General features: G+C 38.9%; 2 protein-coding genes across 3 annotated transcripts in view; both read left to right on the top strand.

The window, feature by feature from the left end:
* pafah1b1a (platelet-activating factor acetylhydrolase 1b, regulatory subunit 1a) overlaps nucleotides 1-2,120 on the top strand; it is a 34,237-nt gene extending 32,117 nt beyond the window's left edge. Inside the window, exon 11 of the mRNA XM_063016755.1 lies at nucleotides 193-2,120. Coding sequence (XP_062872825.1) covers nucleotides 193-266 — 74 coding nt within the window. The 3' untranslated portion in view covers nucleotides 267-2,120. The remainder of the gene's footprint in view (nucleotides 1-192) is intronic.
* Nucleotides 2,121-4,049: 1,929 nt separating this feature from the next.
* The window catches only part of mettl16 (methyltransferase 16, N6-methyladenosine), a 40,695-nt gene continuing 30,544 nt past the window's right edge, over nucleotides 4,050-14,200 (top strand). Inside the window, exons 1-2 of one of the 2 annotated variants that reach the window (XM_063016667.1) lie at nucleotides 4,050-4,077; nucleotides 6,203-6,332. In XM_063016667.1, coding sequence (XP_062872737.1) covers nucleotides 6,205-6,332 — 128 coding nt within the window. In that variant the 5' untranslated portion in view covers nucleotides 4,050-4,077; nucleotides 6,203-6,204. Of the gene's footprint in view, nucleotides 4,133-6,202; nucleotides 6,333-14,200 lie in introns of both variants that reach the window. The other variant, XM_063016666.1, reaches the window with a different exon arrangement.

Raw genomic sequence — 14,200 nt, forward strand, 5'->3', positions numbered from 1 at the left:
CATAATTATTCGTATGACAATTCTCAGTTATAATTTTATAACTTCAGTTTGCTGAAAGACAGGCTTGTAACATCTACTTTATAACTGCACATTTTTTTTCCAAATTTAAGCCCAATATCTATGCTCATACCACAGTTTATGCCTAATGCCTGTTTTTATCATACTGACCAAATAATCTTTTGTCTCTTACAGATTTTCACAAGACTGCTCCGTATGTGGTCACTGGAAGTGTAGATCAGGCAGTAAAGGTGTGGGAGTGTCGCTGATCCCCCAGCAGGACATCATGGCTACCACAGCCCTCACCCCGACCCATCTCACTCTCTTCTCTGTCTTTCCTGGATGCACTTGACCACCATGGTTATGACTTACCTAGCTCTGGATTAATAACTGTTGTCCTTTTATGTAAATTATTCTGGATGTCAAGCTATTAAATGTTACACACACAAAAAAGTATTCTTGCATGGTAAATCCAAAATTGCATACTGTAAATTTGCATAACGTTGTCTAGAAGTATCTCAGGCTGAACTTTCACTCAGCCTTAACCTACAGAAGGCATAAACCGAGCAAGATAATTTAGGCACTAAACAGATAATTTAAAGACAACATCGTCTTTGTCTGTCTTTATTTGGATTGTTTTACTTTTGTTGGTCTTTTTTTTAAACCTTGACTTTGCTTTCCATATTTGTTTATTTTTCTGTCACTGTTGTAGTCTGTTGGTGGATAGCCTGTTGAAGCTTTGAGGGGGGAGATGACAAAGAAATTCCTATAATCCCTACATAGAAGATTGGTTGTCTGGGAGTTTTTTTTTATTGGAATAATCTGTAGCCTTGTAACACCAGTATGAAGTGTGCTAATATTCTCTTTCTCTCTGGAACTAGATGATATTTTACCAGCTGCATCTAAAAAATTATTTAAGCCATTATGTGGTGACATTGGGAAATTAATCTTTGTACCCTGGTCATGGCGTGTCCTGCTGAGGAAACCTTTTGACAAGATGTAATGTTTAAAAAGTTTAAAATGCCTGTCTAGTTTCTGTGTATGTTGGGCAGCAAGGCATAATTGGACAGCAAGACATAATTGGACAGCAATGCTTATATATCTGTGAGAATATAAACTACAGATTAACCTCAGAGATGATTTGTGACTTGTTGGTTTTGTTCATAGAAGCACTTCAGAATCTACTAGTGCTAAATGGTGACTTACTGAAGCACTTGATTTGCCTTTTGGTGCTCGTATAGTTCAGTGAAGCTCTGATAGTTTGCCGTTATATTAAAATACATTTTAGAGCTTGTGTTCTTGGAATTTATCTGTTTCAACTCTGTAAGAATCATGCCAACCTAATTTATCCCAGCAGAGCAGGTCTTTCTGTACAGAACTTATCCTCAGTTTGGACACAAAGTGCTATGAATCTAACAAAAATACATGACGAGGGCTCAAAGTGTTTCCCAGTGTTTTGTAGGGGATGTGCAAATACTTTTGTTTGTATGAAACAAAACAGATGGTGGCTACGTCCAAGAAGTTATGCCATGTTTTGCAAACATTTGCTACCGTTAAAACGGTCTGTCTCTGTATTAACTAATAAATTAATGTAAAGGAATCTTAATGGAATGCTAATGGCGGTTATGCTTCTGTGTGTCTGATACTTCTCTGGGAAGACTTGATGGTTGTTCCTGTTTAAAGGGATTTTGATGTCGTTGTCCACAGTGGCTCTCTCTCAACATGGCACAGTCGGCCAGAGAGGAGCAGGTTGCTAGTGACATGGCGAACATCCCAGCAGGAAAGTACCACAAGTTTTAACCAATTGCTTATGTCTTATTACTGGCACATTCTCTCCTGTTGATCTTTCAATATGTGTGGGTCTTTCAATATGAACCATAGCCACTCTGGGAAGAGTAGATAAATAAACCATTTTGCAGCTTAAATAAAGAAAACTGCCTTTTTTGACAGTAAAGCAAAAACGTTAAAGAATGAAGAAACCTTGCACATCCCTGTTCTTAGATCTTTAGTCCATTCCGACTCATGGTCTAAGCGATTTAGGTTTTATTACTAAATGCATAAATCATTTTAATAACCCTTTTCATTACAATGCAATTATATAATAAAGAATTCCACTGCTTGAACTTGTCTGTTATCTAGCCATTTCATGTTGTCTACTGCACAAAGCTATAAAATTCTGATTGGTGACTAGTCTGAGTTCTGTACTTGCTGCATGTAATAGTACTGATGTTTAATGGTGTCTGTGACAGTCAATTACTAATCACGCACACACACGATTGGCTAAACTACAAGGACATACGTGTGTGTCGGCAGTGTAGCCTAGTGGTTAAGGTACTGGTCCAGTATTCAGAAGGTTGCCGGTTCAAGCCTCACCACTACCAGGTTGCCACTGTTGGGCCCTTAACCCTCAATTGCTTAGACTGTATACTGTCACAACTGTAAGTCGCTTTGGATAAAAGCGTCTGCTAAATGCCGAAAATGTAAATGACATATACACATAAACACATATAATAATCATAACCGTAGACAGCGAAATTGCAATACAAATATTGAAATACAAATATTCTCAGGCCCTGAAGATTTTCTGCTCACAGATTGGAAAATTGGAAAATAATCTTCACCTTGTGTTTAAAAACCAATAATAAAGTTCTAGCATTATGAACTATAAAGCTGCATTAGAAGGTAGAAGAAAAAGATTTCGTGCAGGAAACCAACATAGAAAAGGAAGAACAGGCAAAAACTCCTAGCAGACTGTGGCTAGAGGTATGAATCAGGTCCAGGTTCCCAGGACCCTTACTGCTGTGCAAAACCAACTCGCATTGCATTATATACTTCGAACATACAAATCTAATTAAATTAAGCCTTTTTTTTTTTTTACATGTACTTAATTAAAAATATAGTTCAACTAATTAACAGATTGGGGGTGGCTCGGTGGGTAGCACTGTTGCCTCACAGCAAGAAGGTCCTGGGTTCGATCTCCAGGCGTGGCGGGGTGGTCGGGGTCCTTTCTGTGTGGAGTTTGCATGTTCTCCCCGTGTCTGCGTGGGTTTCCTCCGGAAGCTCTGGTTTCCTCCCACAGTCCAAAAACATGCAGTCAGGTTAATTGTAGACACTGAATTGCCCTATGGGTGAATGGGTGTGTGTATGTGTGTCTGTCTGCCCTGCGATGGACTGGTGCCCATTGAAAAGCTGGGATAGGCTCCAGCACCCTATTATATACATATTATATTAATACATTAATATAATAAAAGAAGCAATTGAAGAGATGATGAATTCAATGAAACAAAAAATGTTACAAAATAATAAAAAAAAGATTATTTACATAAAATGCCAAAATTGGAACATTATTTCCAAGTTTGCATAGCTTTTTTTTATTATTACAGAATGGGTAATAAATGATAATAATTTAACATAATACTCTTTAATACATCTTTAATAAAGTGAGAAAAAAAATTACACTTTAAGATTACACTTTTACACATTTTGGTAATTTGTTACCCAAATAAATCATTTTTAAAATAATGTACAAAATTGTTATAAAGTCCAGAATAAAGCTACAAATATTTTGCCACAGTCTGTGAGTGCTTACACAGTCAAATTAAATGAAAAACGGCCTCTAGGTGTAATCCACAAAACGTACAGTTTACATCAATAAATACATTACATCTTGACACCAAAAGGAATTTTACTGGATAAATTTGGAATTGGAAACACTGTGATTCTGGAGCAATGCACAAATATTCCTATTATTTTTGACACATTAAAAACTACATAAAAACATACTTTCCCTATTTGTATGCTGATTGGATCAAGTAAGGGTTTTACTAAACAAGATACATTATTAGATCCCTTATGCTATAACATTCTCACTCCCGGTGGGGTGGCATCAAACACACAGCAGTATATTTCAGACTAACATGAAAATTCCCAAACTTTGATACACAGCAGGTTGTCGGTACGTGTTACGTCATATTTGGTGCCGACGCAGACATGTGACTTAAATCTACACCAGGAAGAAACAACGTTGTAACAACGTGTGTGTGAGCAGAGTGAGAGCGCAGCTGAATCTACTGAGTCCAGGTGCTCTGATTCAATTCCTTCCATCATTAAGTGCCCTTATAAAGGGAACTAAACGGTACGCTGCTTTGTACGTTTTGTTTGTCTGTTCTTGTGCTGGATTGGTGTTTTGCTTTTTATCTGCTGTTTTAAGTCCAGACTGTTTTTTCTACTACAGTGATTAGTTAGGAGTCATTAGGGACTCAGTTCTGTCTTACAGTTCTGGTTACGGACAGTTCTGTTGCAAACCAAACTGTACTTACTGTTGTCACAAAAACATCTTTGTTAATGTTACAGAAATGCTTTCTAATTGTTTAACATTTTGAGATTGTGTATTGCATTGCACCATAAAGTCAGGTGTTCAGTACAGAGCTCTAGTCATTTATAAAAGATAACGGAATGTTTTGAGGTGCAGCAATCATGTGATTTTTTATTAACTGCCAAAAGTGAAATGAACTTTATTAATAGTTTGTTTGACCGACTTAACTGTATTTTGTAAATATAAACACATTTTCAAATTGGTGACTGAAACACTATAAGTATAAAAAGTTTTTAGACTTTACAAGTTACACTTTTTAAAAACATTCCATTATAATCAGCTGAACTGATTACAGGTAAGGGGATCATGAGGGGTCAATGCAAGATTGCAAATGACTTTCATCTGTCTCTTTACATATTATTGTAAAGAGATTCCAGGAATTCAGAGAAATCTCACTCCATGTAGCACAAGGTCAACAAAACCATTGTTGAATGTACATGATCTTTAAGTATTTAGATGGCATTGCATGAGAAAGTGTCATGCTACTGTGATAAATATAGCTACATGAGCTCTGGAGTACTTTTGGAAAACTGTCAGTAAACATAGGGCCCCGTTGAGAGAAAGCCATACATCAAGTCTATGCAGAAACATTGAGGAAAATTACATCAAATCCTCTCTGCCGATGACATAAAGGACCATACAGACTGTTTTTTTAGCAAAAGGTGCAGAAGGCAAAATATGTCACGGTATGGTTGTTTATCAGTGCCCTTGGCATGGCTGACTTATTATGGGATGTGTCAAGGTACCATTGATACTGGGATTTAAGATTGACATATGCACTAAATCAAGACAATGTCTTTTCTTGGGAAGTCCAAGATTACTTCATCAAGACGATGCTCAATGCCTCATTCCACAAGTGCTACAACAGTGTGGCTTCATAGACACAGAGCGTGTGTTGCTGACTGACTTGAAGTCCAGATATATATCCAAGTAAAAATATGTGTCCTATTGAAAATGTATGGCGCATGATGAAAAGGAGAATCAACAAGTTTGCACAGCAGGTTAGATTATTAATTTGGTGGTGTCAGATTATATATTTTTCCTGCAACTTTTCTAATATTTTACATTTGTCATTAGTGATCATAATTGACTGTAGCTGGAGACTTCTCTGTGCCCATGTAAATATGACTAGTTTGACTGCAGCCATTGAAGTACATTTTAAGGCCAGAACAAAAATAACTGTTCAAATCTGCTGAGAGGAAATTTTCTGGATTGTCAGATGCTGGAACATGGTTAACATCATAGTCAAGCGAAATTTACATTGTTATGGAAGCTTGACGTGGTACAATAATTAGTGTCTGCAGGCAACAGTGAAGCATGGTGTTGGTTTCTGTGTAGATTTTGCATGTTCTCTCCATGTCTGTATTGGTTTCCTCCCACAGTCCAAAGACAAAAGTTAGGTGAATTGGAGATACCAAATTGCCTGTGCCGGTGTTCGACATTGAACTTGAACTGATGAATCATGTTAGATGTAAATACCTGTCCTGTCATAAATATAACCAAAGTGTAAAATATGATGTTCAAATTATAACAGCAAACAAATTAACTATTTTATGATGAGGGTCATAATCTGTTAATACAGCTGAAGATTTAGCGATTATAGTGATTATTACGCTAGCCCAGTACTGCTGACTGTCTGCATATGTACATGATTGGCTATGTCAATTGGAAAAAGTTAAGCTTAATTTATGTTAATTTACATGTTATTATAATATAATATATAACAAAAGGATTGGGCTGATTCTTTATAGGCACTGTACACTTTCCTTACTCTAAAACAAAGGTGAACAGTACAGAACACTGATTTTACACCAGTGTTTGTGTCTACAGGAATGGCGCTAAACAAATCAATGCATCCTCGAAATCGCTACAAGGACAAGCCACCAGACTTTGCTTACCTGGCCTCTAAGTATCCAGATTTTCAGAAGCATGTGCAGAATACACTATCTGGCCGAGTTATGTAAGTAATTAAACTTTTTGCTCTGCTCTGTCTCTCCACCACATTTGAGTTTTGGGTTGCAGGCTAATATGTATACACGGTCAAGTCACATTATTATGACCACTTGCTACTTTTGACAGCGGCAGCGCGTAGCACATGAAGGAAGTCACTTTAATGAGCTGGCTTGGTGGGTATATAAGGTGTGCGATAAGCTGTCTACATACACTACCGGTCAAAAGTTTTAGAACACCCCAATTTTTCCAGTTTTTATTGAAATGTATGCAGTTTAATGTCTTATTGTACTCTGAAATGAAGACATAGAACAAAAAAACAACTGAAGTTAAAAAAATAAATCATGGAATTAATTTATAAACCAAAATGTATTATAAAAGTTTGATTCATTAAAGTAGATACCTTTGGCAGATAAAACAGCTGAACACACTCGTGGCATTCTTTCTACAGTGGAAATTAAATATTCTTTAGAAAGTTCTTCCCAACTCTGTTGCAGAAGTTCCCATAAATGTGTGGCACATGTAGGCTGCTTTGCTTTTACTATTCTGTCCAGTTAATCCCAAACCAGCTCAATGGGGTTTAAATCTGGAGACTGTGCTGGCCACTTATCATCTTGTTCTTTTTTCCTAAGGTAGTTCTGGCAAAGATTGGACTTATGTTTTGGGTCATTATCTTGCTGTAGGGTGAACCGGTGAACCCGTGACCAACTACACGCATCCCAGAGGGTACTGCATGGTGCTGTAGAATCCTGTGGTAGCCGTTTTGGTTCAGGGTACCTCTCACTCTGTACAAGACCCTGGATCCAGCAAAACAACCCCAGACCATCACGCTTCTTCCTCAATGTTTGGTAGTTGATGTCACACACTGAGGAACCATCCTTTCGCCTACTCTAAGGTGTACTAAAAATCCTGCGTGATAAACCGAAGATTTTGATTCATCAGTCCATAACACCTTCTTCCAGTCTTCAATAGTCCATTGGTGGTGTTTCATGGCCCAGGCAAGCCTTTAGTTCTCATTCTGACATCTTAGCAATGGCTTTCTTGCTGCAACTCAACCTGTCAAACCTGCAACCCGAAGTCTTCTCTTCACAGTTGAAACTGAAACCTGCTTACTACGACCACTATTAAGCTGTGCTTGAAGCTGCTGTCCTGTATGCCGCCTATCATGCAAGCTGTTGACTCTTAGAAACTTGTCTTCTAATTCTGTTGTGGCTTTGGGTCTTCCAGACCTCTTCCTGTCAGAGTTTCCCCCCAGTTTCTAAGTGCCTTTTGATGGTGAAGGAAACTGTACTCACTGACAACTTGATTTTCTTCGCAATTTCTCTATAGGAAAGACCTACATTTTTAAGTGTTATGATGGTCTGTCTCTCTTCCATTGTGAATTGCAATTTTCTTGCCATTTTTATAGCAACACAATACTTTATGCAGAACAATACTGTTCAAATAATGCTCACAAGGGTATGGTACCACAGTGTGTTCCAACACTACTTTAATGCAGACAGAGGGGGTTGTAAGCAATCAAGAAAAATTGGAAGACCCCTAGGAATTGGTAGCACCAACTTTAAAGGCTTGATCAACCTCCATTGCTTCAGAATAGCTTTAAGTTTTTAACCCATTTTTTGTTCCCTGAAAAAGGCAATTTTTTTTAATGCTGAAATGTACATTATTTTTCAGTTTAGGGTAACCTTACTTCTTTTTAACCTCTGGCAGTTCAGTACTTAACTTTGTACCATTTCAAGCTATTCATTGGACTTAAACTGCTTGAGTTTTAATAAAAAAAACTGGAAAAATTGGGGTGTTCTAAAACTTTTGACCGGTAGTGTATATCCCTTGTTGCTGTCATGGGTAAAAGTACCATGGGTAAAATTGTCTTCCCTGGAGCGGATGGGATCTTCCAGCCAGATAATGGTACATGTCACATGGCTAGAAATGTCCAACACCGCTTGGTAAAGCATGACCATGACTTCCAAGTACTTCCCTGGCCCCCTTATTCCCCAGACTTGAACCCAATTGAGAATCTGTGGGACCACCTCGATCGTCGTGTTTGCTCTGTGGATCCTCCACCAAGCACATTACAGCAGCTGTGGGATGCACTGGCTCCAGATACCTGTGACAACTTACCAGGACCTTATTGAGTCACTCCCAGCCCATCTAGCTGCTGTCCGTTCTGCACACGGAGGTTACTCTAAATATTAGCTGGTGATCATACTAATGTGACCCGATCGTGTATGTTTTTATGTGTCGTCCTGAGAGAAAAAAATTTGTATTTTTTAGTGACCCAAGAATCCCTCCTACCAGAAAAAAACATTTAAATAATAAACAATCATTTACAAAATCAGTGCAGCCCACTGCAGTTCCTACACTTATGTAGGAACCATGTCTTTATAGACCTTGCTTTGAGCACTGGGGTTCGTGCTGGTAGAGGAAAGGGTTTTCCCCAAACTGTTGCCACAATGTTGATTGCAGTTGATTGCATTGATTTTAAATGCTTTTTAACAATGGGTTTGGCTAAAACACCTAAGCTCAGTAAGTTAGGAAGGTTGTTCACATACTTGTGTCCATTTAGTTTATCTTTAGTTAAATATTTAGGCGAATCGTGTAGGAACAACAGCTGTGTTGTCATATACAGGTCCTTCTCAAAAAATTAGCATATTGTGATAAAGTTCATTATTTTCCATAATGTAATGATAAAAATTAAACTTTCATATATTTTAGATTCATTGCACACCAACTGAAATATTTCAGGTCTTTTATTGTTTTAATACTGATGATTTTGGCATACAGCTCATGAAAACCCAAAATTCCTATCTCAAAAAATTAGCATATTTCATCCGACCAATAAAAGAAAAGTGTTTTTAATACAAAAAAAGTCAACCTTCAAATAATTATGTTCAGTTATGCACTCAATACTTGGTCGGGAATCCTTTTGCAGAAATGACTGCTTCAATGCGGCGTGGCATGGAGGCAATCAGCCTGTGGCACTGCTGAGGTGTTATGGAGGCCCAGGATGCTTCGATAGCGGCCTTAAGCTCATCCAGAGTGTTGGGTCTTGTGTCTCTCAACTTTCTCTTCACAATATCCCACAGATTCTCTATGGGGTTCAGGTCAGGAGAGTTGGCAGGCCAATTGAGCACAGTAATACCATGGTCAGTAAACCATTCACCAGTGGTTTTGGCACTGTGAGCAGGTGCCAGGTCGTGCTGAAAAATGAAATCTTCATCTCCATAAAGCTTTTCAGCAGATGGAAGCATGAAGTGCTCCAAAATCTCCTGATAGCTAGCTGCATTGACCCTGCCCTTGATAAAACACAGTGGACCAACACCAGCAGCTGACATGGCACCCCAGACCATCACTGACTGTGGGTACTTGACACTGGACTTCAGGCATTTTGGCATTTCCTTCTCCCCAGTCTTCCTCCAGACTCTGGCACCTTGATTTCCGAAAACAGTACTTTGGACCACTGAGCAACAGTCCAGTGCTGCTTCTCTGTAGCCCAGGTCAGGCGCTTCTGCCGCTGTTTCTGGTTCAAAAGTGGCTTGACCTGGGGAATGCGGCACCTGTAGCCCATTTCCTGCACACGCCTGTGCACGGTGGCTCTGGATGTTTCTACTCCAGACTCAGTCCACTGCTTCCGCAGGTCCCCCAAGGTCTGGAATCGGCCCTTCTCCACAATCTTCCTCAGGGTCCGGTCACCTCTTCTCGTTGTGCAGCGTTTTCTGCCACACTTTTTCCTTCCCACAGACTTTCCACTGAGGTGCCTTGATACAGCACTCTGGGAACAGCCTATTCGTTCAGAAATTTCTTTCTGTGTCTTACCCTCTTGCTTGAGGGTGTCAATGATGGCCTTCTGGACAGCAGTCAGGTCGGCAGTCTTACCCATGATTGCAGTTTTGAGTAATGAACCAGGCTGGGAGTTTTTAAAAGCCTCAGGAATCTTTTGCAGGTGTTTAGAGTTAATTCGTTGATTCAGATGATTAGGTTAATAGCTCGTTTAGAGAACCTTTTCATGATATGCTAATTTTTTGAGATAGGAATTTTGGGTTTTCATGAGCTGTATGCCAAAATCATCAGTATTAAAACAATAAAAGACCTGAAATATTTCAGTTGGTGTGCAATGAATCTAAAATATATGAAAGTTTAATTTTTATCATTACATTATGGAAAATAATGAACTTTATCACAATATGCTAATTTTTTGAGAAGGACCTGTATACATATACACGTGTACAGTACAATGAAATACTTTTTCTGCATATCCCAGCTTCTTTGGAAGCTGGGGTCAAAGAGTAGGGTCCGCCATCGTACGGAGCCCCTGTAGCAGACAGGGTTAATGGACTTGCTTAGGGGCCCAACAGTGGCTGCATAGCAGAGCCTGAATTTGAACCAACAATCTTCTGACTGATAGCCCAAAGCTGCACCCACTAGGCTAGGTTACACAAATTTCAAATATTTTGCATGTGTTAAAGTTTTATTCTTATCCATCTGACAAATTTAATCGTAGCTGAACTCACTCAATGAACTGTCCTATTAAAAGCATTCAACAGCTGCTGACAAGGGGGACCCAGAGAAAAATTATTTAATTAACTCTTTTACTTTAGTACAAATGTGTTACTGAACTGGTGACTGCTATCGGTTGTCTATGTACAGACACATGACTGGCTATGTTGGGGGTGGGGTGGAAGGGCAGATTGGTAGCCTGTCGGGGATGTGGTACTGTATTGCGCCCAGATCCACTTTTATTGTGTAGTGCTAACAAAATGTAAAGGTGGGTCTAATTTCATTCTTATTAATGTTTTTTATTGTCATCATTCTATAATGTTTGGTCACTGATTTAGAATAAACTTTTAAGTTGTTGTGTTACAAGTAGGGCTGCAACTAACGATTATTTTAGTAGTCGACTAATCTGACGATTATTTTTTCGATTAGTCGACTAGTCAACGACTATTTATGTCATACCCTCCATCTCTGCCTTAACATAACAAAACTCTGTTATGTTATTTAAGTTCCAATATCAAATTAAAATAATGACCCATGAAACATGAATTTGAAACTTAAGCTTGATAGTTTAATAAAATATATTTGAAACATTAATACACAATCACAATAAAAAAATCAATTAAATAAGAAAGCTTTGGACAGCATTAGAAACTGTTATGTTTCAGAAGTTATCACTCTGGAAGTTAAAAACATATATAATATGTGGTTGCTGTCTGAAGACCTCAGCCATTTGAGGGGTGCATGAACCTCTTCTCATCCACACTCCATTGTTAGTGCTATTAATAGAAAGAGCAAAATAGAAAGCTGTATTAATTATCACAAACTGAAGGCTATGTATCATAGTTTATTACAAATAGTGTACTGGCTATGCCAACTAAACCATAACAGGTTAAATATCTTAACTGAATTATCTGCTGAGCTAACTAGCTATCATTAAGTGGAGGAGGCTTATTATTTAGAATGAATGCTCTCATCATTAACGCTATAACGTTCAGTTATATAACGTTACTCCTAATAAATCACTGATTAACTATTGCACTTAATGCGTTAGCTTAGCTATCAAACCTAAAAAATAGCGATCTCTTAGGAAGTGTTCCAACAGGTACTCTAACATTAACAAACATTAGCTACAGTACATTGGTTAAAGAATGAAGCGGTGTAAAACCTTACCTTTCCTGAATAATGCTGGTCATCACGGCTGCAGGGTGCTCGCGTTTCAGATGCTCATGCATCACCGTGTTGCTGGCGTGAAACCACAACTCTGCTTTGTAGTGTCTGCATTCAGCTCGTTTCTTTAGGGTATTTTGGCTGAAATGCTCCTGAAATACTGTAGAAAGTTTTGGTCTCTCTATCTTTGCCTCTCTGTCTTCATAAACTCCCCGTTGCACCATGGAAGCGATGCTGCGCCCCATGCAGTTCCTTTAGTGCGTTGCAATAATAACGACGCTTCGACAATGAAATTACACGTCGACCAAATTTTATAGTCGACGTTATCGATTATGTCGACTAATCGTTGCAGCCCTAGTTACAAGGAATCATTATACACTTTCCAGCAAATTAGAAATAAGGATTTTATGTGGCTTTGCTGTAGTTAAAAAGTGTTTAAGTAAAATTTATAATAATATTTAAATATTAAGATCAATTATATTATCTAAGTATTCAAATAATACTTAAAGGTAGAGATAGAGGTAGCATGGGAGAAGTTTGTGTTTTCACAAATGCTCACAAGTCTCATTAACCCCATTCCCTCAAGTATTTAGCTTGACTTGCCCTAGACTTCCCTTGTATTCATTCTTTTCTTCACTCTGTAGACTATTGTTTAATTGCATTTTGATTATCAGTCTGCTTTCACACAGTTGCATCATTATGTAACAACATGAAACAGCCCATTGCAACCATAACTGAGTGTGGGACTACACTAATTACTAAACAGAGCATGTTTTAAGAGAAAAATGTGCGGCATTCAATTCAACCTTGCTGTCAACAGCCTATACCAACAACCACTCCTGTGAGAAGACTTGCAGTATGTTTGTGGGCATTTCTGCCCATTCAGTCAAAAAAGCATTTGTATAGCGGGGTACCAACGTTTGTCAAAAAAGCTTCAATTAATGTTTCAGTTTATTCCAAAGCTGTTCACCAATTAACGTTGTTCCAAAAGTGTGTCGATGGCTAGTAAAAGTGAGGTAACCAAGGTTGCTGTGTGTACATTTTTGACTAACTAATTTTGTCCTTTTTTTTTTTTTTAAGAAAATGCTTATTACATTTTCAGACCTAAGACATTATTTGTTTTAATATTTTATTAAAAGGACAGTTCTTAGGACTGGGTGGCACGGTAGCTCGTGGGTAGCACTGTCGCCTCACAGCAAGAAGGTCCTGGGTTTGATCCCCAGACGGGGCAGTTTGGGTCCTTTCTGTGCGGAGTTTGCATGTACTCCCTGTGTCAGCGTGGGTTTCCTCCGGGAGCTCTGGTTTCCTCCCACAGACAAAAACATGCAGTCAGGTTAATTGGAGACACTGAATTGCACTATAGATGAATGGGTGTGTGTAGGTGTGTGTGTATGTGTGTCTGCCCTGCGATGGACTGGCGCCCTGTCCAGGGTGTTTCTGTGTGCCTTGCGTCCATTGAAAAGCTGGGATAGGCTCCAGCACCCCCACTCCCACCCCCGCGACCCCAATTGGATAAGTGGTTAAGAAAGAGTGAGTGAATTAGTTCTTAGGACTGTTGTGACCTTTAAGTGTATGTCAACTTTTTACCTTAACAATATACACTGATCAGCCATAACATTAAAACCACCTTCTTGTTTCTACACTCACTGTCTATTTTATCAGCTCCACTTACCATATAGAGGCACTTTGTAGTTCTAAAAATTACTGACTGTAGTCCATCTGTTTATGCTGTTCTTCAATGGTCAGGACTTTCCCTGGACCACCACAGAGCAGGTGTTATTTGGGTGGTGGGTCATTCTCAGCACTGCAGTGACACTGACACACTGACATGGTGGTGGTGTGTTAGTGTGAGTTGTGCTGGTGTGAGTGGATAAGACACAGCAGCGCTGTGCTGAGTTTTTAAACACCTCACTGTCACTGCTGGACTGAGAGTAGTTCACCATCCAAAAAATATAGCCAACAGCACCCTGTGGGCAGCGTCCTGTGACCACTGATGAAGGTCTAGAAGATGACCAACTCAAACAGCAGCAGTAGATGAGTGATCATCTTTGACTTTACATCTACAAGGTGGATCAACCAGGTAGGTGTGTCTAATAGAGTGGACAGTGAGTAGACACGGTATTTAAAAACTCCAGCAGTGCTTGTGTCTGATCCACTCATACCAGCACAACACACACTAACACACCACCACCATGTCATTGTCACTGCAGTGCT

Source organism: Trichomycterus rosablanca, chromosome 20 (genome assembly GCF_030014385.1).
Source record: "Trichomycterus rosablanca isolate fTriRos1 chromosome 20, fTriRos1.hap1, whole genome shotgun sequence".
NCBI lineage: Eukaryota > Metazoa > Chordata > Actinopteri > Siluriformes > Trichomycteridae > Trichomycterus > Trichomycterus rosablanca.